This window comes from Jaculus jaculus, chromosome 11 (genome assembly GCF_020740685.1).
Source record: "Jaculus jaculus isolate mJacJac1 chromosome 11, mJacJac1.mat.Y.cur, whole genome shotgun sequence".
In the NCBI taxonomy this organism is placed as follows: domain Eukaryota; kingdom Metazoa; phylum Chordata; class Mammalia; order Rodentia; family Dipodidae; genus Jaculus; species Jaculus jaculus.
In genome coordinates, this window is record NC_059112.1 from 61,537,276 (window position 1) to 61,564,083 (window position 26,808).

The following is a 26,808-nucleotide window of genomic DNA, read 5'->3' on the forward strand; positions in this document are numbered from 1 at the left end:
AAACCTTAAACAGGCAAACCAATGCTAAGCAACAAAAATAAGGCTGGTGGTATAACCATAACTGATTTTAAGATACATTACAGAGCCACATTAACAAAAACAGCATGTACTGGCACAAAGACACACAGATCAACGGAACAGAATAGAGGACCCAGGTAGCTACAGCCATCCGATTTTTGACAAAAATGCCAAAAATATTCACTGGAGAAAAGACAGCTAGCTTCTTTAACAAATAGTACTAGGAAAACTGGATAACTATATATATAGAAGGATGAAAATAGACCCTTATCCCTCTCCATGCATAAGAATCAAGTTGAAATGGGATCAAAGACCTTAATATCAAACCTGAAACTGCTAGATGAAAACACAGGGGAAACTCTTCAACATACTGGCATAGGCAACAACTTTTTGAATATAATTCCAGTTACTCAGGAAATAAAACCATGAATTAACCACTGGGACCTCATAAAATTACAAAGCTTTTGTATAGCAAAGGACACCATGAACAAAGCAAAGAGGCAGCTTGAAGAATGGGAGAAAAACCTTTGCCAGCTATACATCTGACCGAAGATTAAAATCCAGGATATGCAAAGAAATCAAAACACACACACATACACACACACACACACACACACACACACACATACACACACACACACAATCAAACAACCCAATTAAAAAATGGGCTATGAGCTGGGCATGGGGGTGCACACCTTTAATCCCAGCACTTGGAAGGCAGAGGTAGGAGGATCAGAGTGTTCGAGGTCACCCTGAGACTACATAGTGAATTCCAGGTCAGCCTAAGCTAGAGTGAGACCCTACTTTGAAAAACAAAAACAAAAACAAAACAAAAGGGCTATGGAAATTGGGTGTGTTGGCACATGCTTTTAATCCCAACACTCGAGAGGCAGAGGTAGGAGGATTGCTGTGAGTTCAAGGCCAGCCCTGGAGTAAGAGTGAGTTTCAGGTAAGCCAGACCTACAGAGAGACCCTACCTCAAAAAAAAAAAGGGGGGGGGCGCTATGGAACTAAATTAAGTTCTCAAGAGAAGAAATACAGATGGCATATAAACATCTAAAAAATGTTATAGAACTGAAGGGATGGCTTTGTGGTTAAGGCATTTGCCTGCAAAGCCAAATGACCCAGGTTCAATTCCCTAGGACCCGTACTAGCCAGATGCACAAGGGGGAACACATGTCTGGAGTTCATTTGCAGTGGTTGGAAGCCCTGACATACCCATTTTCTTTCTCTCTCTCTCCCCCTCTTTTTCTGTCAAATAAATAAATATAAATAAATGAAAAATATTTTAAAATGTTCTACACCCTTAGGCATCAGGGAAATGTAAATTAAAACTATTCCTGTCAGAATGGACATTATCAAGAAAACAAGTGACAATAAATGCTGGCAAAGATGTGGAAAACCAGGAACCCTTCTACATACTGTTGGTAGGAATACAATCTGGTACAACCATTATGGAAATCAGTGTAGAGGTTCCCAAGACAACTAAAAATAGATTTACCACTCCTAGGCATATATCCTAAGGACTCGTCTCACTACCTTAGAGATACTTGCCCATCCATGTTTACTGCTGCTCTATTCACAATAGCTAGGAAATGGAGCAAGTCCTAGATGTCCCTCAAATGATGAGTGGATAATGAAGATGTGGTACATTTACACAATGGAGTACTATTCAGTGATAAAGAAAAATGAAATTTGCAGGGAAATAGATGGAGCTGTAAAGAATTACAGTGAGGTAACCCAGGCCCAGAAAGCCAAATGTCACATATTTTCTCTCATATGTGGATCCTAGCTACAAATTTTTAGACTTGTATGTGAATTGGAATAAAAATTGGTAAGTAAGCTAGAAAGGGGCTACAAGTAAGGGAAGAGAGGTGAGGACTTAAGAGGATGCTACTGTATCTACTGTAAGTAGATAAACAAATTATTGGGGATGCAATGGCCTAAGTGAGGTTAGGGGAAGGGATAGAGTAAAGAATGGGTGGGAGGTGGGTTAATCAAAATTTAAGATTTATGAATAAGTCGTATGGAAACCTACTTCTTTGAATAATGACATACCCAGAAGCCATAGATTGTAACTAGAAAAATGTCAGTGCCAAGGATAGGCCAGGGATGTCCTTGATGCCCCCAAAACATTATAGGCCATTGCCAAGACTCTTGGTTTGCCACCAGAAAAAGATTTTAAGACTCTATTGCTGAAGACTCCACATGCTTGGGCTGCAGGTCACTGAGACATCAAGCTGGTGCTCAACTGAAAACATCTTTCCTGTGGACCAGCTTAAGAGAAAATTGGAAAAAGTATGCTGCATGCAGCCCTACAGGAGAGAGGAGTCATCAGTGAAGATAAACAACAGAGGACACTGCGAACCTTAAGACTGGCCAACAAGGCCAAATGAACCAAAGGGTACAATAGTATCACGTCTGTTATGGTGAAAACTAACTACTCTCTGATTAGACTGGAGGCTGGCTCCAAGGGAGGAAATATATGCCTGATACTATCAAAAGTCAAAAGCCTATGGCAGGGGGATCATGAGCCCTAGAAGAGTAACACTGGCTGGTGTCTGGCTAAATGCATATATTAATGCTAACCAAATTGTTCTACAAGCACTTTTCTTTTTTTTTTTAATTTTTATTAACATTTTCCATGATTATAAAATATGTCCCATGGTAATTCCCTCCTTCCCCACCCCCACACTTTCCCATTTGAAATTCCATTCTTCATCATATTACCTCCCCATTACAATCATTATAATTACATATATACAATATCAACCTATTAAGTATCCTCCTTCCTTCCTTTCTCTTCCCTTTATGTCTCCTTTTTTACCTTACTGGCCTCTGCTACTAAGTATTTTCATTCTCATGCAGAAGCCCAATCATCTGTAGCTAGGATCCACATATGAGAGAGAACATGTGGCGCTTGGCTTTCTGGGCCTGGGTTACCTGACTTAGTATAATACTTTCCAGGTCCATCCATTTTTCTGCAAATTTCATAACTTCATTTTTCTTTACCGCTGAGTAGAACTCCATTGTATAAATGTACCACATCTTCATTATCCACTCATCTGTTGAGGGACATCTAGGCTGGTTCCATTTCCCAGCTATTATAAATTGAGCAGCAATATACATGGTTGAGCATGTACTTCTAAGGAAATGAGATGAGTCCTTTGGATATATGCCTAGGAGTGCTATAGCTGGGTCATATGGTAGATCAATCTTTAGCTGTTTTAGGAACCTCCACACTGTTTTCCACAATGGCTGGACCAGATTGCATTCCTACCAGCAGTGCAGAAGGGTTCCTTTTTTTCCACATCCCTGCCAACATTTATGATCATTTGTTTTCATGATGGTGGCCAATCTGACAGGAGTGAGATGGAATCTCAATGTAGTTTTAATCTGCATTTCCCTGATGACTAGTGATGTAGAACATTTTTTTAGATGCTTATATGCCATTCTTATTTCTTCCTTTGAGAACTCTCTATTTAGCTCCATAGCCCATTTGATTGGCTTGTTTGATTCCTTATTATTTAACTTTTTGAGTTCTTTGTATACCCTAGATATTAAACCTCTATCAGATATATAGCTGGCAAAGATTTTTTTCCCATTCTGTAGGTTGCCTCTTTGTACAAGCACTTTTCTTAATGTTCATCCCATTTATTAATGCTACTCTCACTTTTGGTTAGAGAAGCTTTTCTTTCCAGAAGGTGGTGACCATTGGGATGACTCAAAAAGCACCACAGAGCTAAGCATAAGTAACAGTGAAGTGTTCAGCACTGAGACATCTCCATCACACCTTCCAAGGCTCAGGGTCCATTGTGGAAGATGTGGTGGAAAGAATGTGTGGGACTGTTTACAAGGAAACCTTTCGGACACAAAATGGCCTGGATATCCATGACCTTGCAATGCTGCATACACAAGACCCTCGTAATAGGAGGAAAATATGATGACATCAAAACAAAAGACAGACTGAGAGGTGAGGAATATGATGGAGGGTTGAATTGTGAAGGGGAAAGTAGAGGAAGGGAGGGAATTATCATGGTTTATTGTCTATAATTATAGAAGTTGTCAATAAAAAAGTTAAAAACAAAAAAGCAAAGAATCTATGTGAGCACGGTCCTGTACAGACCCAATACGAAGAAAACAGTCAAGAATCTGTGAGCATGGTACTGTACAACATACTCAACGCAAAGAGATTTGCAAAACCTCTTCTTGGTTCTTGAAATCACAGGAAAAGAAAAAAAAGAAATAAGCTGAGAGCATAATTGTTCACTGCACAGACTTTTACACTTTTCAAATTCTCAATTTCTTGCAAGAAAAAACAATAATGTCTTGTAGTGGACAAAAAAGCAAATGCATTTCTCAGATTTATTCAGTGGTGAAGTTCTACCTAAGTTGGAATTCATTCTCTTTCGGTAAGCACAAATGAACAGATGCACATGACAGCCCTCTGAGCTTTGAAAGGCTAAAAATAGAACTTTACACATTCACTTAACTCAAAATGACTCAGCACAAGTATTGTAGATATCCTAAGGAGAAACCTCATAGTTAATAGTTTTAGCAGCAAGAAGCAGATTACAATTAAGAAGGTTATTGCCAACATCTATAGTTACATTCTACCCATCTCACATCACAGAGCTTCTAAAAGGGAAACAAGAAAACAGGCCAGAGGACAGTTGCTTTTCCCTTAAAGATGCTTAAAAAGCATAGACAACATTAGCCTTTAGCAGTGGTAGACTCTACAATCCCATCACAAAGGGTTCGCTTACCATAATGTTCAAGGTATGATGAGGCCGGCAATTATATTCTATTTCCCACAGATCATGAAACCAAACACTAGTGTCAGCTGACATGCTGCATACTGTTCTGTATAACAGGCCCATGTAACTCTGCTGGCAAACCCAGGGCTATCTCCAATGCAGAGCACTGAATCTCCATGGACCTCTTACTAAACTTCTTTCAGTTTTTAATAATTTGCCATTTTATACATTATCACAGAATAGCCAGTACAAGGTAGTAGCTGGATATTTTTAAGGCTTTGTCTTGGAAATGACAACTATACATACAGATATATGACAGCAACTAAGCATATTTATCATTTATTCATGTATAATGTATAAATTTACTTTTACATATAAATACTTATTTTTTTCCAAGGATAAATAGCAAAAGCATCTTTTTACTCTGTATTAAGGCATACTTTATTGACCAGGTTTTTGCTTTCCCTCTAGGTGCCTGGCTGGAACATGCCCTCTTAATCTCTCCAGAAGCAAGCAACAGCCGGGGACCTGTACTCTGGTGCCACTAATAAGTCATGTCCCCCAGCACTTGTTCCTTGGTGTGGTCTCCAATGACTGGGCTTCACACCAACCTACTAGCAAGGGGGACAAAGCCTCCCTAAGAATGCTAACTCTTGTTCCACATGCCATGCCTGCTGAAGCATCAGTCCTGTTAGCAGAGCAATCCTGCCATCTCATTACAGATGCATAGGACCCCAAACAAGATCAGCAGCAGAATATGCAAGGTCCTGGGCCTCAACACAGTCTCACAGGGAAAACAAATGAAAGTGGAGTATGTCAACCTCTGGATAAAATAACATGATCAGCTAGGTCTGGTGACATATGTTTAGTCCCAGGCACTAAAAGGATGATACAGGATGACACTGAGCTGGAAGTCAGCCCAATATACATGTGAGACCCTTTCTCAAAAATACAATAATTGGGCTGGAGAGATGGCTTAGCGGTAAAGCGCTTGCCTGTGAAGCCTAAGGATCCCAGTTCGAGGCTCGATTCCCCAGGACCCACGTTAGCCAGATGCACAAGGGGGCGCACGCATCTGGAGTTAGTTTGCAGTGGCTGGAAGCCCTGGCACGCCCATTCCCTTTCTATCTGTCTCTTTCTTTACCTCTCTCTCTGTCACTCTCAAATAAAGAAATAAAAATGACAAAAAATATTTAAAATAAATAAATAAATAAATAAATAAATATATATATATATATAATAATTAGGGCTGGAGAAATGGCTTAGCACTTAAGGCACTTACCTACAAAGCCAAAGAATCCAGGTTGGATTCCCCACAACTCTTGTAAGCCAAATGCACAAGGTGGCACATGTGTTTGGAGTTTGTTTGCAGGGCTACAGGCCCTGGTGCACCCATTCTCTCTTTCTTTCGTTTTTTGGTTTGTTTTTTTTTTTTTTTTTTTTTTTTGGTTTTTCAAGGTAGGGTGTCACTCTGACTCAGGCTGACCTGGAATTCACTATGTAGTCTCAGGGTCGCCTCGAACTCTCGGCGATACTCCTACCTCTGCCTCCCAAGTGCTGGGATTAAAGGCGTGCGCCACCATGCCCGGCTCTCTCTTTCTCTATCTTCTCCTTTCTCTCTCTCTCTCTCTCAAATAAAAAAGTAAAATATTTAAAAATAAAAATATAACAAGCAGGGCTGGAGGGATTGCTTAGTGGTTAAGACGCTTGCCTGCGAAGCCTAAGGACCCAGGTGTGATTTCCCAGGACTCACATAAACCACATGCACAAGTTGCGGCATGCGTCTGGACGTTTGCAGTGGCTGGAGGCCCTGGAGTGTCCATTCTCTCTCTCTCAAATAAATAAAATAAAATGAAGAATACCTAAAAAATATAACAAATAGGCTGGAGAAATGGCTCTGAGGGTAAAGTGTGTGCCACATAATGCTCACCTGAGCTCAGATTCTCAGTGCCCACATAAAATGTCATATATTGTGGTGCATGCCTGTAATCCTAGCACTAAGAAGGCAGAAACAGAATCCCTGGGACTCACAGCTTGCCAGTCTAGCCAAATCTGTGAGTTCTAAGTTCAGCAAGAGACCCTACCTCAAAAACAAACAAAGGGACTTCCGGTTAAGATGGCGGCATAGGTACCACGCCAAAGCAGCCTAGGGGAGGAAAAAGACCAAAAAACCTCAGCAAAATACACACTTTAACTAAAAAGCGAGGTGTATAAGAAATTGAAGCGGCAGCGGAGAAGTAGAAGAGTTCCAGAGCGTCCAGAGCCCGCACAGGCGGGAAAAGTGGCTCCGGCAGCTTGGCTGACCGCCACGGCCGCGGCGCACCAGAAAGCCGCCAGACTCGGCTCCAGCCACAGGAAAAGCCAGGTGCCGGAGCTTTCCCTCACACCGTGCTCTCCATGGGAAACGTGACGAGAGAGCAGCGGAGGAGCAGACTGCGAGGTAGAAGAACGCTTGGAGCAGTGAGAGAACCAGAGCAGCTGCGGCTCCCTCCCCTCCCCCACCGCCTGAGGCCAGCTCCGGCGAACAGAACAGCAGCCTGGGACCCGGCCACGCCAACAGCGGGACCCAAGCAGGAGCAGAGTTCAGCAGCAACATCAGTGGCTGCAGCACCGCTAACAGCAGTCCCAGCAGCAGCAGACCCAGGAGTGGCAGGAGCGGCAGACTTGGCAGCAGCAACTTCAGGGGGAGTAGCGGCAGTGGACACAGCAGCAGCAGCTTCAGCAGCAGTGGTGGCTCCAGCAGTGGCAGCTACAGCAGCAGCAGAGGCAGCAGCAGCGGTGGGTCCACCAGCAACACCTTCAGCAGCAGTGGCTACAGTCCCAGCAGGGGGAGCTTGAGCAGCAGCAGTTCCAGCAGCAGGGGTGCTGATCTGCAGGGCCACACTTGCCAGGCTCGGTTTACCCCGCAGGAAAAGCAAGTGCCCAGCTCCAGAAATCAAAACAGCAGCCCGACGGCCCAGGCAACAACTTGACTGAGAACAAAATCATCCAAGGTAACTGGGATTGCACCAGGGAAAGGTCTCACTTGGTCCCAAGCTGACTTCTATACCTCAACAGACCACAAATCTTAACCTCTTTGTTGATAGAGGATCTGGTCGTTATAATAACTATTCTTGCATACATACTTGGGGCTGTTTTTGATTGAATGTGTACAGTGTTTAGTTAAATTTTAGAATCTACCTGTATCTTATTCCACTCAGCATGCTTGAATACTCCTATAGCAGGGAAACTCAACCCCTAAGAACATTTTTGTAGATACTCTGAGAGTCTTAAGAGCCACACCTAACACCTTAAGCTCCTACCCTGAAAATATATTACATCAAATCAATTGATACAGCTAAGAATACACAGCTAGCTAGATAATCCAAGCATTACCTTAATCCAAGATAAAAATATATACATTATAACACAAGAAACACTAAAAAGCAAGACGATATAAACCCACCTAAAAGTATTAAATCATCAGAAATGTCCTCCAGTGAGAAAGAGTTAGAGGAAATGCCTGAGAAAGAGTTCAAAAGAATGATTGTAAATATGTTCAAAGAAGTCAGAGAACAAATCAAAGGAGTCAAAGAGGAACTTAAAGAGGAAATCAAAGGAATCAAAGAAGATGCAGGACACCAATTTCATGAAATAAAGAAGGCAATACAAGACATAAATAAGGAACTAGAAATAATAAAGAAAAACCAGTCAGAATTACTAGCAATGAAGAACACAGTTAATGAAATAAAAACCTCTGTAGAAAATCTCACCAGTAGGATGGATGAGGGAGAGGACAGAACATCTAAGCTAGAAGACCAGGTGGCAGACCTAATGCAGTCCAACAAAGAGAAACACAAACTTATAGAAAAGTATGAGTGGGAATTTCAAGATATTCGGGACACTATGAAAAGATCCAATATAAGAATTCAGGGCATAGTAGAAGGAGAAGAACTTCACTCCAGAGGCATAGTAGGCATCTTCAACAAAATCATAGAAGAAAATTTCCCCCAAATTGGGAAAGAGGTGCCAATGCAGATACAGGAAGCCTTTAGAACCCTAGCCAGACAAAACCTGGAAAGAACCTCTCCTCGGCATATTATAATCAAACTTCCAAACACACACACCAAAGAAAAAATATAGAAAGCAGTTAGAGAGAAAAATCAAGTTACCTACAAAAGCAAGCCCATCAGGATTACAACAGATTATTCAACACAAACTTTTAAAGCCAGAAGGTCATGGAGTGATATATTCCAAGTTCTGAAAGATAACAACTGTCAACCAAGGCTACTTTATCCTGCAAAGTTATCCATTCAAATAGATGGAGAAATAAAGACATTCCATGACAAAAGCAGGTTAAAGGAGTATTTGAAGACAAAACCAGCTCTACAGAAAATATTTGATAGAATCCTCCATGCTGAACAAAAGGAAAAGCACACATATAAGGAACCTAGAACAAACAAGCAATACTCAAATACTAGTTAACAGAAGAGAGCACAGGTAGAACCAGAAACAAACACACACACACACAAATGGCAAACAAAAATACACACCTTTCAATAATATCTCTTAATATCAACGGCCTCAATGCCCCAACGAAAAGACAAAGATTTGCAGACTGGGTTAAAAAGCAGGATCCTATAATTTGTTGTCTCCAAGAAACTCACCTATCTACAAAGGATAGACATTATCTTAGGGTGAAAGGTTGGAAGATGGTGTTTCAAGCAAATGGGCCTAGAAAACAAGCAGGGGTTGCTATCCTAATATCAGACCGGGTAGACTTTAGTCCGATGTTAGTCAAGAAAGATAAGGAAGGTCACTTTATATTGATTAAGGGCACACTGCAACAGGAGGACATTACAATCCTAAACATATATGCACCTAACATGGGGGCTCCCAAATTTGTCAAACAAACACTATTAGAACTAAGGTCACAGATAACACCAAACACAGTGGTGGTGGGTGACTTTAACACCCCACTCTCATCAATTGACAGGTCATCCCGGGAAAGAATAAACAGAGAGGTATCTGGACTAAATGAGGTCATAGAAGGAATGGACTTAACAGATATATACAGGACATTTCATCCAAAGGCTGCAGAATGTACATTCTTTTCAGCAGCACATGGAACATCCTCTAAAATAGACCATATATTAGGACACAAAGCAAATCTTAACAAATTCGGGAAAATTGAAATAATTCCTTGCATTCTATCTGACCACAATGGAATTAAACTATAATCAGTAGCAAGAAAGGCTATAGAGCATACACAAAATCATGGAAACTAAACAATACACTACTAAATGATGAATGGGTCAATGAAGAAATCAAAAAGGAAATCAAAAACTTTATAGAGTCAAATGATAATGAGAACACAACATACCAAAATCTCTGGGACCCAATGAAGGCAGTTCTAAGAGGTAAATTTATAGCCTTGAGTGCCTATATTAAGAAATTAGAAAGGTTGCAAGTAAACGACCTAATGCTTCGCCTTAAAGCCTGGGAAAAAGAAGAACAATGCAAACCAAAAATCAGTAAACGGGAAGAAATAATAAAGATTAGGGCAGAAATTAATGAAATAGAAACAAAAAGAACAATCCAAAGAATTAATGAAACAAAGAGTTGGTTCTTTGAAAGGATAAACAAGATTGATAAACCCTTAGCAAATCTGACCAAAAGAAAGAGAGAAGAGACACAAATTAATAAAATCAGAGATGAACAAGGTAATATCACAACAGATTCCAGAGAAATTCAAAAAATCATAGGGACATACTATAAAAGCATATACTCCAAAATCTGAACGAAATGGATGATTTCTTTGATTTATATGACCTACCTAAATTAAACCAAAATGAGATTAATCACTTAAATAAACCTATAACAAACAGGGAGATCTGAACAGTTATCAGTAATCTCCCAACTAAAAAAAGGCCAGGCCCAGATGGATTCACTGCTGAATTTTACCAGACCTTCAATGAAGAGCTAACACCATTGCTTCTTAAGCTTTTCCAGGAAATAGAAAAAGAAGGAATTCTACCAAACTCCTTCTATGAGGCCAGCATCACCCTGATACCAAAACTAGGCAAAGATAGAACAAAGAAAGAAAATTACAGACCAATCTCCCTCATGAACATAGATGCAAAAATTCTCAACAAAGTTTTTGCAAACAGAATACAATACTATATCAAAAAGATCATTCTCCCTGACCAAGTAGGCTTTATCCTACAGATGCAGGGATGGTTCAACATACGCAAATCTATAAATGTAATACATTACATAAATGGGTTGAAGGACAAAAATCACATGATCATCTCATTAGACGCAGAGAAAGCATTTGACAAAATCCAACATCCCTTCATGATAAAAGTCCTACAGAGACTGGGAATAGAAGGAACATATCTCAATATAATAAAGGCTATTTATGACAAGCCTACAGCCAACATATTACTAAATGGGAAAAACTGAAAGTTTTCCACTAAAATCAGGAACAAGACAAGGGTGTCCACTGTCCCCACTTTTATTTAATATAGTTTTGGAAGTCTTAGCCATAGCAATAAGGCAAGAGACACACATAAAAGGGATACAGATTGGAAAGGAAGAAATCAAGTTATCATTATTTGCAGATGACATGATTCTATACATAAAGGACCCTAAAGACTCTACTAGCAAACTGTTAGAGCTGATCAAAACCTACAGCAATGTAGCAGGATACAAAATAAATACACAGAAATCAGTAGCCTTCATCTATGCTAACAACAAACACACAGAGGATCAAATCAGAGAATCACTCCCATTCACAAATGCATCAAAAAAAATAAAGTACCTTGGAATAAACCTAACCAAGGAAGTAAAGAATCTCTACAATGAGAACTTTAAAACACTCAAGCAAGAAATTGCAGAAGACACTAGAAAGTGGAGAAACATCCCTTGTTCCTGGCTTGGAAGAATCAATATTGTGAAAATGGCAATCTTACCTAAAACAATCTACACATTTAATGCAATCCCTATCAAAATTCCAAAGGCTTTCTTCATGGAAATAGAAAAAACAATCCAAAAATTCATTTGGAATCACAAAAAACCTCAAATATCTAAAATAATACTGAGCAACAAAAAAGAGGCTGGTGGTATCACCATACCTGATTTTAACCTATACTACAGAGCCATAGTAACAAAAACAGCATGGTACTGGCACAAAAACAGACATGTAGATCAGTGGAACAGATTAGAGGACCCAGATGTGAGCCCAAGTAGCAATAGCCTCCTGATATTCGATAAAAATGCCAAAAATACTCATTGGAGAAGAGACAGCCTCTTCAGCAAATGGTGTTGGGAATACTGGATATATATCTGCAAAAGGATGAAAATAGATTCTTCTCTCTCGCCATGTACAAGAATTAAGTCCAAATGGATTAAAGACCTTAACATCAGACCGGAAACTCTGAAACTGCTAGAGGAAAAAGTAGGGGAAACCCTTCAACATATTGGTCTTGGCAAAGACTTTCTGAATACAACCCCAATTGCTCAGGCAATAAAACCACAGATTAACCACTGGGACCTAATGAAATTACAAAGATTTTGCACCGCAAAGGACACAGTGAAAAAAGCAAAGAGGCAACCTACAGAAAGGGAAAAAGTCTTTGCCAGCTATATATCTGATAAAGGATTAATATCTAGGATATACGAAGAACTCAAAAAGTTAAATAATAAGGAATCAAACAAGCCAATCAAAAAATGGGCTATGGAGCTAAATAGAGAGTTCTCAAAGGAAGAAATAAGAATGGCATATAAGCATCTCAAAAAATGTTCTACGTCACTAGTCATCAGGGAAATGCAGATTAAAACTACATTGAGATTCCATCTCACTCCTGTCAGATTGGCCACCATCATGAAAACAAATGATCATAAATGTTGGCGGGGATGTGGAAAAAAAGGAACCCTTCTTCACTGCTGGTGGGAACGCAATCTGGTCCAGCCATTGTGGAAAACCATGTGGAGGTTCCTAAAACAGCTAGAGATTGATCTACCATATGACCCAGCTATAGCACTCCTAGGCATATATCCAAAGGACTCATCTCATTTCCTTAGAAGTACGTGCTCAACCATGTTTATTGCTGCTCAATTTATAATAGCTGGGAAATGGAACCAGCCTAGATGTCCCTCAACAGATGAGTGGATAATGAAGATGTGGTACATTTATACAATGGAGTTCTACTCAGCGGTAAAGAAAAATGAAGTTATGAAATTTGCAGAAAAATGGATGGACCTGGAAAGTATACTAAGTGAGGTAACTCAGACCCAGAAAGCCAAGCGCCACATGTTCTCTCTCATATGTGGATCCTAGCTACAAATGACTGGGCTTCTGCATGAGAATGAAAATACTTAGTAGCAGAGGCCAGTAAGTTACAAAGGAGACATAAAGGGTAGAGAAAGGAAGAGGGGAGGATACTTAATAGGTTGATATTGTATACATGTAATTACAATGATTGTAATGGGGAGGTAATATGATGGAGAATGGAATTTCAAATGGGAAAGTGTGGGGGTGGGAAGGGAGGGAATTACCATGGGATATATTTTATAATCATGGAAAATGTTAATAAAAATTTAAAAAAAAAAAACAAGCAAAGGGATCCACCCACAAATCCCAAGCCAAAAATAGTACTATCAAAGCTTACGAGCCAGGCGTGGTGGCGCACGCCTTTAATCCCAGTGCTTGGGACGCAGAGTTCGAGGCCACCCTGAGACTCCATAGTGAATTCCAGGTCAGCCTGGGCTAGAGTGAGACCCTACCTTGAAAAACCAAAAAAAAAAAAAAAAAAAAGCTTATGAAAATTCAACTCTGATTTGAATCACTTTTAGCAGGGTGATGAAGAAAGGTAAAGAGAATGCATATGACTTTATCAAACATGCTGTTGAAGATAGAAAGGTTATTTAAATCCTCTTCATTATGAGATAGAAAGGAAAATACTTCAACTTGAATTAAGTCCTTCAACCTCCTTATTTCATATGACATCTTACTGATATAGGCAGGTAGGAATTACTGAATTCCTTTCAATATTGTTGTACTTGAGGTTACATATTTAGGACCTCATCTGTTATTGGGCTATTTCTTTTCAGATTCATATTTATTCTCTTAAGAACTAAAATCACTGAAGGTAAATCCAGGTCAGAGGCTCAGAAGGTTCTGGGTTGAATTTTTGGATACCCTTTGCCAATACCACATTATTCAGTTAACCAGAAAGGTCAGGTGAGCTTCTATAGATGCTCATGCCTATAGCTCCAGTCAGTCTCTACTACAGTGAAATCAGGGAGGGAGGGAGGACAGATAGGTCAAGTATTTCAAAGTAGATTTAGTAGTAGAGTTTTTGTTTTGTTTTGTCTTGGTTTTTCGAGGTAGGGTCTCACTATATCCCAGGCTGACCTGGAATTCACTATGGAGTCTCAGGGTAGCCTCGAACTCATGGCAATCCTCTTACCTCTGCCTCCCGAGTGCTGGGATTAAAGGCGTGCGCCACCACACCCAGCCCTAGAGTTTTTTGTTTTTTTTTTTTAAGTTTGTTTATTTGCAAGTACAGAGATCGAAGACACAGAGAGAATGGGCATGCCAGGGTCTCCAGCTACAAGAAAATACTAGGTGCATGTACCATTTTGTGCATTTGGTTTTATTGGGTACTAGGGAATCAAACCAAGGTTGCTAGGCTTTATAGGCAAATGCCCTAATTGTTAAGCCTCTCTCCAACCTATGGACTAGACATTTTTTAAAATTTACTTTTCATAACACATCTTTTTTTCAAGGTAGGCTCTTGCTCTAGCCCAGGCAGGCTGACTTGGAATTCACTATGCAGGCTCAGGGTGGCCTTGAACTCATGGCAATCTTCCTACTGCATTTTTGAGACTGTCATATTCTGTTGCCCAGGTTGGCCTCAAACTCAATCCTCTTGCCTCAGCCTCCTGAGGGTTAGGGTCACAGGCATACATCACCACAGCTGGCTGAAATAGACTTATAATAAGTATTATAATTTAAAATACCACATGATTATAATACAAAGGGTTCTTTTTCATTTAACACTACAGTGTATACAGCAAGTCCAGACTAAAACCTTACAATCTACACACAGGCATTAGCCTTTTCCATGCTGTTTATGTTTACTAGCACAGAAGTCCTATAACCAAGCTGTGTAGTAAAGCACACAAAACTAAACTGTAACATAAAGTATGCAGAAGCATTGGATTTTATGATTTTTATGTACATATTGGTTTAAAACTGCTTGTGACTTTTGGTAGTTGCTAAAAATGTGATAACCAGGGGGTTAAAAATAACCTGACCCATCTGGTGTCTTAGGCCTTATATTTCTTATTTCTAAACAGCAATAGTTACTGGATTCCTTTCAATATTGTTGTACTTGGGGTGACATCCTTCTTGGAGGAAACATATTTAATCTAGGGCGCATGGCTCAAAGTCACTAAGAGGCATAAAAAAACTAATACACATAAGAAAGCTTATGTTTCTTTCTGGCTAAGTCCATAGCTTTTGATCAAATACTTGAATCTTAGACTTTCAAAAACCCACTGACTTCCATACAGTGACCTGAAGCCTCAGTGTTCACTGAAAAAAGAACTGTATATAATACACCAGAGGGGTAAACACACTGTCCTACCTGCACACTTTGTGATGATCAAAAATAGGAACAAGGGCTGGAGAGATGGCTTAGTGGTTAAGTGCTTGCCTGTGAAGCCTAAGGACCCTGGTTCGAGGCTCGATTCCCCAGGACCCATGTTAGCCAGATGCACAAGGGGGCGCACGTGTCTGGAGTTCGCTTGCAGTGGCAGGAAGCCCTGGTGCGCCCATTCTCTCTCTCTCTCTTTGTCACTATCAAATAAATACATAAAAATAAACAAAAAAATTAAAATAGGAACAGATGAAAGACTAAGTAGTCTCACTACTGACAACCACAAAACAAAAAATGGTAATAATGACTTAGCAGCATAAAATTTTTAAATCTTAACTAAAGCGAAGTTGCAAAATGTGGTACAGCTCTATTATAGTAAGTTGAAGAAAATGCAAAATAATCTCACACTTAGGTACACCTTCAAATGATAAGTATAAAAATAAACACCGGGCTGGAGAGATGGCTTAGTGGTTAAGCGCTTGCCTGTGAAGCCTAAGGACCCCGGTTCGAGGCTCGGTTCCCCAGGTCCCACGTTAGCCAGATGCACAAGGGGGCGCACGTGTCTGGAGTTCGTTTGCAGAGGCTGGAAGCCCTGGCGCGCCCATTCTCTCTCTTTCCCTCTATCTGTCTTTCTCTCTGTGTCTGTCGCTCTCAAATAAATAAATAAATAAAAATAAACACCATGAAAGTAACCGGCAAGTCAGGTAAGTGGTAACCTTTGCAAGGGATGGAGGAGAACACAGAGTAGAAGGGGCAGACCCTGGTTCTATAGCTCCAACCCCCCACCCCAAGAGAGGAACATGCCTCGGTGCTTATCTGTCTTCTGTTCCTTCAGCCCAGTCTGTCCCACTCCTCAGGCTGTTACCCCACCACACAGGCCTGCTTTTGTGCCATTTGCTCACCAAACTTGTAATTTTAATAAGAGCTCCTTCCTTTCTCACATCCTTACTTTTCAACATCTGATACATGGGAAAATTTCTGCAGAAATCTCAATCTTCCACCTTTCTAAGAGAACAGAAGCTCAGGGCTACTTAACAAGCAAGAAAGCAGCCTATTATGTAAGGCCTCCACGTCCCATATAAGCCACTCAGCCCTGCTAACCCTGGACTTGCACATTCACCTACCTCTTCAAAACCCCACTTAGCTTTCTCAGGAAGGGATCCCACATGTACATCTTTACTCATCTCTACCCCCCCAACAGACATGTGTCTTCCAGATGGTCCTTTTCATGACAAAATGGAAAATGCATTCTTAAAATTGCTCAAACCATAGATCTGGGCCACCTCGACAACTTCCTTTTGTTTTATCTTCAAATCACAGTTCAGCCAGTTCTCTGGGCCACTGCAACACCTGCAGCTGTTGATGTTTTTGTTATTTGCTGTTTTGAGACCGCTTCACTATGTAGTCTGTCTAGACACAGCTTTACAATCCCCCCTCCCCCGTTTCCACAACAGTAGGTCATTACTGGTCTCACTGAGTCTGCCCTCTGCCTCAAGTAGCCAGCTTATCAGCTGAACAGTCTCAAGCAACAGCTATGAGCTCTAATCAACATTTAAGTCGGGCTCCATCATGCTTTTCTCCAAATGCCTCAATACTTCAATAGCTTCTCAGAGGAAAGCCAAAGGGCCTTCTAAGGGCCTTTATGCTTCCTTGAATGTTCCAGCTCCATCTGTATGCCCAAGAAGAGAAGTCAACTCCCTCAGGCAGGCTGGCTGTGGCAACAGCAACTGTGAGGATTTTTAGCTCCCAAACACTGGCTGTTCCTCATTTCTTACAAATGTGCAGAAAGCACCCAGACAGGTGCTTCACACCTTTGAAAAGCTTGGTAAATTTTACTAACTATTGTCTTGAAGCTCTTATTATTACCTAGAAACAGTTATATTAAAAGGTAGTATGGCCCAAGAGTGGTTTGGTCCTTGCAGGATAGGCTGTGGCCACGAGGGAGCAGTGGTGGTGCCTGGTAGCCTTTAGCATTCATCCACCTTCATGATGAGTTTAGCCCTTAATTCCAAACCTTTCCTTGATGGACTAACAGGAAAGCTAGTGATGGTGAAACTTATGTGGGGAATGGAGTACAAGGTCTACCTGATATCTGTAGATGGCTACTTGAACATGCAGCTTCCAAATACAGAAGAATACATAAATGAGGCATTGTCTGGACATGTGGGTAAAGTTTTAATAAGGTGTAACAATGTCCTTTATATCAGAGGTGTAGAAGAAGAAGATGGTGAAATGAAAGAATAGCACCTTTGGTTGAAGATTTTTAAAATATGTGTTTCTAGACAATAGAGATTTTTTTCCCCCCAAAAAAGAATAAAAATTAGTATGGTTTCTCCTAGGCAGCAGACTAAATGATACAATCCTCAATAGGAGTATGCAGGGACTCTCTGGTAAAAAGGGCCCTGTAGAGGATGGGATGAAGCTTAACTCTAAAACATTTGGCTCTAGCTTGTAATTTCCATTATCAGATATTGGCCACAATCCACACTGAGCTGTTGATTAGAGAGACCTACAAGGTCCCCATAACAAGACAGGCCTTTTTTGTCAAAGCACTTGAAGTAAAAGGTTCAACCCTATTGCTGAAGACACTACATGCTGCTGACACAGAACACTGAGAGATCCAGCTGTAATCTGAAAGGAAGCCAGTTCCCAGATGGTCTGCCCATATAGTACAGGAAAGTGTTACATGAGCTGCTGGGGGAAAATGGCCAACTACCTTATGTGCGAACAGGGGACACTGCTATACAAAAGCAACCAGCTTGACAAAATGGACATGTCTGTGCAATAGCGGCACTCAGCCTAGGTTGGTAACCAATAGCTCTCTGATTGGCTAAGAGATCCACGCAGTGGAAAGAAACTCATAGCTGGAACTGAGAACTGAGTCAGAATCCTATGGAGACAAGAAAACCATGGACTCCAACATGAAGCTTCCACTAGTCTTTAGCCATGAGAGAGGTGGAGTTCCCCCTAGTCTTTAGCCAAAAGAGAGGCTACACCCATCAAATTCTGTCTTAAGTAGTAATGACTATTCCACTGAACCTATGTTGACCCCAGTCTCCTTTGGAGGATCTGCTTTTCTTTTTCAGAAGGCAGCTAGAACTGAAGAGATAAACCAACCCTTGCACATCAGCCAGGGCCCAGGTAAAACCACAGAGGAATTGGATAAGCAATAGATAAACAAAAGTGCTGCTTCAATAGCAAGTCTGACAACCTGTGCTAGGGTCTTAGAGATAGACACTGAGTACTCAAAATGAACCAAAGCAGAAATCCAGAACCTGCTAAGAGCACAACACTAAAGCAGACTTAACCCATTACAGCTACAGGAATTTTGCAGAAGAGAGAGCAAAAGATTGTAAATGTATCCATTAAAAGAAAGTATGAGGGGTGCTGGAGAGAAGGCTTAGCAGTTAAGCACTTGCCTGTGAAACCTAAGGACCCCAGTTCAAAGCTCAACTCCCCAGAACCCATGTAAAACAGATGCACAAGGTGGCGCATGTGCCTGAAATTCGTTTGCAGTGGCTGAAGGCCCTAGTATGCCTATTCGCTCTCTCTCTCTCTTTGTCTGCTGCTCTCAAATAAATAAATAAACAATTAAAAAAAATCTACCAACTGGGCACTTGCTTTTAAAGTCTGGGCTAGAGTGAGACCCCCACCTCACAAAAAAGAAAAAGTATAGGGTTGGGAGATGGCTCAGCAATTAAAGGTGCTTGCCTACAAAGCCCGTAGCCAGGTTCAATTATATAGCCATATAGACAGATGTACAAAGTGATATATGTTGATTTGCAGTGGCAAGAGACCCTGGAACACCCATTCTCCCTCTCTTCACCCCCTCTAATGCCTGCTGTTGTCTGGCTACATGCATATATTATAACAACCAAACTGCCCTTTAAACACTTTTTTAAAAAGGTTATACCCATATATTAATGCTATTCTCACTTTTGGTCAAGAATCTTCTCTTTTCAGATGATAGCGACCACTAGGGTGACTCAAGAGCCACCATAGTGCTGAGAAGTGACAATGGAGTGTTCAGCACGTAGACATCTCTATCACACCCTCCAAGGCTCAGGGTCCATTGCAGAAAGGGTGGCAGAAAGAATGTAAGAGCCAAAGGAAGGGTAAGATTGTGTAGTAGTTTGAATGGATGGCCCCTAATAGATTTAAGAGTTTTATTACACCTTCTTGGATTTCCAGCTACCTGGCTGGAGGAGGTGTCACTGGGTGGATCCTGCGGTCCAGTCCTAAGATGTTTGTTACTGGGGGTGGATCTGAATTTCAGTCTAAGGATATGCAAAGTGCACAAGTGTCTAGAGTCCAATTGCAGTGGCTAAGGTCCTAGCACACCAACTCTCTCTCTAAAAATGAAAAAAAAAAGATATGCAAAGTGCTGGTGATAGAGCAGAAATTAATGAAATAGAAACAAAAACAAAATGCAAAGAATCAATGAAACAAAAAGTTGGTTATTTGAAAAAAATAAACAAGATTGATAAACCCTTAGCAAATCTGATCAAAAGAATGAGAGAAGAAACACAAATTAATAATATAAGAGATGAAAAGGGCATCATCATAAAGATAACAGAGAAATTTTAAAAAAATCATAAGGATATACTATAAAAACATATACACCACTAAGTATGAAAATCTGAAAGAAATGGATGATTTCCTTGATTTATATGACCTACCTAAATTAAATCATGAGATTAAGCACTTAAATAGACCTATAACAAGTATGGGGATCCAAGCAGTTAACAAAAATCTCCCAACTAAAAAAAGTCCAGGCCCAGATGGATTCACTGCTGAATTTTACCAGACCTTCAGGGAAGAACTAACACCACTGCTTTTTAAGCTTTTCCATAAAACAGAAAAAGAAGGAATCCTACCAAACTCCTTCTACAAAGCCAGCATCACTCTGATAGCAAAACCAGGCAAAGATAGAACAACAAAAAAAAGAGAGAATTACTGACCAATCTCCCTCATGAAAATAGGTCTGTAGAAGGATGAAAATAGATCCTTATCTCTCCCCATGCACAAGAATTAAGTCCAAATGAACCAAAGACCTATAACTCTAAAACTGCTAGAGGAAAAAGTAGGGGAAACCCCTCAACATACTAGTCTTGGGAAAGCCTTTCTGAATATAACCCCAAGAAATCGCAAAGATTTTGTATGGCAAAGGACACTGTGAATCATGCAGAGAGGTAATCTACAGGATGGGAAAAAATGTTTGCCAGCTATACATCTGATAGAGGATTAATATCTATGATATACAAAGAACTCAAAAAATTAAATAAGAAACCAAGGCACCCCAATTTAAAAATGAGCTATGGAACGAAATAGAGAGTTCTGAAAAGAAGAAATACATATGGCGTATAAGCATCTTAAAAAATGTTCTACATCCCCAGTCATCAGGGAAATGCAGATTAAAGCTACATTGAGATTCCATCTCACTCCTGTCAGATTGGCTACCATCATGAAAACAAATGACCATAAATGCTGGTGAGGATGTGGAAAAAGCGTAACCCTTCTACACTGTTGGTGTGAATGCAATCAGGTCCAATCATTGTGGCAATCAGTGTGGAAGTTCCTAAGAAAGGTAAAAATTGATCTACTATATGACCCAGCTATAGCACTCCTAGGCATATATCCTAAGGACTCATCTCATTTCCTTAGAGATACTTGCTCAACCATGTTTATTGCTGCTCAATTCACAATAGCTGGGGAATGGAACCAGCCCAAATGTCCCTCAACTGATGAGTGGACAATGAAGTTACGGCACATTTATACAATGGAGTTCCACTCAGCGGTAAAGAAACATGATGTTATGAAATTTGCAGAAAAACAGATGGATCTGGAAAGGATTATACTACGTGAGGTAACCCAGGCCCAGAAAGCCAAACGTCACATGTTCTCTCTCATATGTGGATCTTAGCTACAGATGACTGGACTTCTGTGTGAGTAGGAAGACAACTCAGTAGCAAAGGCCATAAGCTAGAAAAGAGATATAAAGGGAAGGGAAAGGAAGGGAGGGGGGTCCTTAATAAGATGGTATTGTATATATGTAAATAGAAAAATAGATTAATAGATTAATGAGGGTGAAAAGGCCCAAGTGAGGTCAGGGGAAGAGACTGAGTAAAGGAAAGGTGGGGGGAAGGCTTATCAAAATCTAAGAGGATATTGCTGGGTGTGGTGGCACACGCCTTTAATCCCAGCACTTGGGAGGCAGAGGTAGGAGGATCACCGTGAGTTCAAGGCTACCCTCAGAATACAGAGTGAATTCCAGGTCAGCCTAGACTAGAGTGAAACTACCTCAAAAAACAAAATCAAACAAACAAACAAAAAAAAATCTAAGAGGATATAAATAAATCGTATGGAAACCTACTTTTTTGGGCAATAGAACACTCAGGAGCCGTAGATTGTTGCTAGAAAATCTTCAGTGTCAGGGATGGGATACCTTCTAGTGAGTCGTTGGCCAGGGAGGTCCCTGATGTCCCCAAAACATTATAGGCCATTGCCGGGGCCCCTGGTTTCCCACCAGGAATAGATGGTAAGACCCTATTGCTGAAGACTCCACATGCTTGGGATGCAAGGCAACTGAGAAATCCTGCTGCAACTGAGCTGAAAATCTCTTCCCTGGAGACCAGCTCACAGGAAAGTGGGAAAAGCTACATACATTGCATGCAGCTCCTGAAAGACCCCCAGAGGGACACCTTCACTCAAGTCTTGAGATAGCACGCACCCAAAGACACACGGGAGACCAAACTTGCTGCAAATGTATGAGGCTTTATTCAGGAAACCAGAGCTCTGGGGTCGACACGTATCTCATGCAGGAGACAGTAGTCAACCCTGAGCCCTATTGGGTGTTTCTTTTTATTGGGTTTTTAGCAAGGAAGGGAAAAGGGGGGGGGGTTCACAAAGGTATTTGCAAAGCTTGTACAGTTATATCTACATATCTTATTTGTGCATAACCAGAGTTTAAGTCCTTGGTCAGGCTGTCTTGGGAAACTATTTTTTTTCCTCTTCCCAGGACATAAAGTTTAGGTTGACCCAACCAACCCATATCTTTGGCCACCTGCAGCCTATCTTTTAGCCTATTTTTTTATTTACTCCTTGCTGAATATACAGTTCAGGCTGTCCCCTAGCTGTTTCTTCACTAAGTTTACTTTAAAATGTTCCATCCTGCCTTTCACTCCATGGAAGAGAGAGAAGTCATCAGTGGAGATAAACAGTAGGACACTGCAAGCCTTATAATTGGCCAAACAGGCCAAATGAGCTAAAGGGTGCAATGGTGGCATGTTTGTTATGGGGGTAACCAACCATTCTGTGACTGGATTAGAGGCCTGCTGGAAGTGAGCTGATAACCTCCTCCATGTAGACCAGCTGACAGAAAGCTGGAAGAAGTCATTCTGCAGGCAGTTCAATGGGAAAGAGAAAAATCACCAGTGAAGATACTTGACAGTGGACACTGCAAGTATTAAATTTTGCCAGCCAGGCAAAAAGGTGCTATAGTGGCATGTCTTTCATGATGGAAACCAATTGACCTATAATTGGACTTGAGGCCTCCTCCATGGAAGGGAATACATCCCTGATACTGAAAACTTAAAACAGGGGTAGTCATGAGCCCTAGGGATGTAACATCTGCTGCTCTCTGGCTAAATGTATATACTATGCTTATCAAACTGCCCAGTAAACCCTTCTCTTAATGTTCATACCCATATATTAATGCTACTCTCACTTTTGGTAAAGAACCTTCTCTTTTCAGATGGCAGTAACCTTGGGATGACTCAGAAGGCATCATGGTGCTGGAAAGAAATGACAGGAGTGCTCAGCACTGCAATATTCTATCACACCTTCCAAGGCTCAGGGTCTATTGCAGAAGAGGTGGACAGGAGCCTTGGAAGCACTGAGACTGCAGAAGTTACAGACTCCTCATTCAGTCATCAGGTCCAGGCTGAGGAGAGTGGGCAACAGAAATAAATCCACACCACACAAGGTGCAAGTGATGAGGATCCAGGTACCAGCTACATCTAGATGGCAGCAGCCAGACCCAGCACAGCATGGGGTTAGAAGCCCTTGAGGGTCTGGGAGGGGCAACCATGACAATTAGTGCCAGTGGCTTTCCCAATCTTCCAGGGCGGGTTGGTAGCATGGGAAAGGGCCTGGCCTTGTGGCTCCTGTGGCTGTGCTGAGTGCTCAGGCCACCATAATCCAGCTCCCAGGAGAAGGTGGAAAGATTTGTCTTGACTGATATTTTGATTTTTATAATCATCAGTGCTGAAAATCTCACTTTAGGGCCATTTTATAAATTTTAGAAATTCTGTTCCAAAATTCATTTAATAAAACTTGTTTTTGTTTTTGTTTATTTCCAGGTAGGGTCTTGCTCTAGTCCAGGCTGACCTAAAATTAACTATGTAGCACTAAGCTGGCCTCAAAATCATAGCAATCCTCCTACCTCCGCCTCTAAGTATAGGAATTAAAGGCAAGCGTCAGCACACCAGGTCTCACTTAACAATGCCTTATAAAGCTGACTTAGCAAATGAAATAGCAAGTTTTAAAAATCATTCTAACATAATATATATTAATTTGATAAATAATGAAAGTTTTTGTTTTAGGTAATGAGACTATTATGTTTCTGTACGAGTAGGATACTGTATATACAGTAAAATCCCTGCAATTTATAGCATGCAGTAGTTCCAAATCTGAGCCAAGTTGTTTCAGGCAGCATACTGGTGGTGTGTGACAGCACACACGATTCAAAGGGTAACATGCTCAGAACCAAGGCTATAGGAAGCTATTTGGTGTGGCAGGCAAACATTGTAAGAAATACCTCTGATTCATTATGTTTTATATGAATTAAGTTTTGATCATTGCAAGCCTTTTATTATTGCATAATTTTCTGTGACTCACACATTCAGTTTTATGATCCCACATGGGGTCACTACGAACAATTAAAGAAGCTAGGGCACACAATATCCTGTGCAGCAATACAAACAATAGACATGCTAACCATAAAAGTGCACTTCGCAGTTGACCTGGGACGCAGCTGAAGGTGAGAAGATAAGCCAAATGAATAAAACCCCACTATATTCAGGGTAGAAAATCTGTTAAGAAGAGGTGCTTTAAGTCACTAGTCAGAAACACCAGGTTTAGCAGCAACAATTATTTTTATTTGAGGAGGGGGAAAAAAGCTATAGTATATCATAACTTTACTTCACAAACAGAACCTCACATTTCTTTTCTGTTTTTTTTTTTGTAATTAATTTTAGTGCATAAAATAATGGCAATGAGACCATTGTAACATTCTGATACATGTATATCCTTGTATTGTGCTCATGTTCACTGTCCTCTTTATCCTCTTGTCATCACTCCCCAAATTCCAATCCTCTAATCACCTCAGTGAAAAATGTTATAGTCATTTTAATGAACTTTTAAGCAGCTCAAAAATAAAACACAGAAGTATACATAATTATTTAAATTAAAAAAACACACCACAACAAACAAACCATGTAATAATGTAGTTGGGATAAACCATGTAATAATGTAGTTGGGATAAACCTCCACACCAGGCACAGTTTATGGGAGGAATAGCATTTATTTGAAGCTTACAGATCCAGGGAAGTTCCATAATGGAATTCAGAATTGCTCCCAGTGACACTTCCTCCAGCCAAGTGGCTGGAGATCTAAATTACAAGCTTTAATAAACTCCTGAATGTATTGGGGACATCCATTCAAACTACCACATTCCCTAACTCTGAATATGAAAAAAAAAAAAAATCAAAACCAAATTTGAAAATTAAAAAAAAAACCAAACTGGGCTGGAGAGATGGCTCAGGGGTTAAGGTGCTTACTTGCAAAGCCTAATGACCAGGGTTCAATTCCCCAGTATCTATATAAAGCCAGATGCATAATGTGGCACATGTGTCTGGAGTTCATTTGCAATGGCAAGAGGCCCCAGCAAGCCCATTCTCTCATTCATAGTCTCTCCCATTCTCTCTTTCTCCCTATCTCTCTCTGTTTACAAATAAATAAAAATAGTTAGGCGCAGTTCAAAATTGCCTTCTTAGTTTTTAAGCAGAAAGGAAAGAAGACCTGGATATATTTAACAATAAGCCATACCTGCAGATGAAAGAACCAAACAGACAGCTCAGGACAGCAACCCTTGATAAAATCAGCACGTAGCTCTGGAGGACTTAAGCTACTTGTTTACCAAGGCAAGGAACCTCTAACAAACCATAAGTGACTGCAACCAAGGCACATGAAAAGTATGCTGCAGAAAAGGAAAAGCCAGACTTGCATGTTATTTGCATGTATAAATGAAAAGGGAATTATCAAAGGTAGCTTTAGCTCAGACCCACCAATGGCCATGGTCCCCTAGAGGAATAAATACCTACTGCTCAGAAATCTTCATAGTTATTGCCAAACTTTCACCAATGTATACAGTTTAAATTTGGCATACCAGAGCTCTCATAAAACCTCTATTAAGAGCAAAGTGTGGTGGCACATGCCTTTAATTCCAGCACTTGGAGGCAGAGGTAGGAGGATCACAGTGAGTTTGAGGCCACCCTGAAACTACACAGTGAATTCCAGGTCAGCCTAGCCTAGAGTGAAATCCTACTGGGTGGGGGGCACAGGGGGCAGGGGAGAACCAACCAACCAACCAATCAACAACAACAAAAAAACTTTTCAGATACAAACTATTGAGCTGAGCAGTCAAGAGACATCATACAATGTGGGAAACATCTATCTCATCACAGGACAAAGCAATGGAGGCGCAGAATCGCAGGCAAAGTGAAGTTACCACTCTCCTTAAACAGCAGGGAGGACACTGATTGCAGCTTTTAGAGAAGCAGTCCATACAGAAACTAACACATGGTCACAGCGCACATGAAGACATCCAGGGAACAATTCATCTCATGAATACACATAACCACTATTTCCCATACACATAACCACTATTTCCCAGCCTATGCCTGTATCTAGACAGTAACTGCCTACATTATGTCCTGTAATTACATCATTAGCATTTTACTTAACTAGGTTATAAATGATAGTGCCTCTAATGCTGATCAGTTGGTAGTGATTGAAGAGTGTACCAAAAAGAGCTCTGAAAGTCAAGCACAATACCACAGGCATTACCTTCCTGAACCACACCTCCAGGTGCAAGCGTTCATTGTGTGGATATATGTAAGCAGAATGATTGAGATGGGGAGGGGATATGATGGAGAATGGAATTTCAAAGGAGAAATTTATTATAATCATGGAAAATGTTAATAAAAATTGAGAAAAAAAACCCAGCAAAATGAAATAAACCTTCACATTATAATATCCTATGCAGATCCTCCTTATTCTTTCTTTTGAAGCCAACTGAGTCTATTTAAAAGACCAAGAGGGCTGGA

The 26,808-nt window shown here is 40.6% G+C and overlaps 2 protein-coding genes across 4 annotated transcripts in view; one reads left to right on the forward strand and one right to left on the reverse strand.

Moving 5' to 3' along the window:
* Kiaa0232 (KIAA0232 ortholog) overlaps nucleotides 1-26,808 on the reverse strand; it is a 156,225-nt gene that overhangs the window by 22,934 nt on the left and 106,483 nt on the right. The gene's annotated exons all lie outside the window — the stretch shown is intronic.
* On the forward strand, nucleotides 17,411-17,665 carry LOC101593599 (small nuclear ribonucleoprotein F-like). Its single transcript, XM_012948223.1, has one exon. It carries the CDS (start codon nucleotides 17,411-17,413, stop codon nucleotides 17,663-17,665), a length of 255 nt encoding a protein of 84 aa, XP_012803677.1.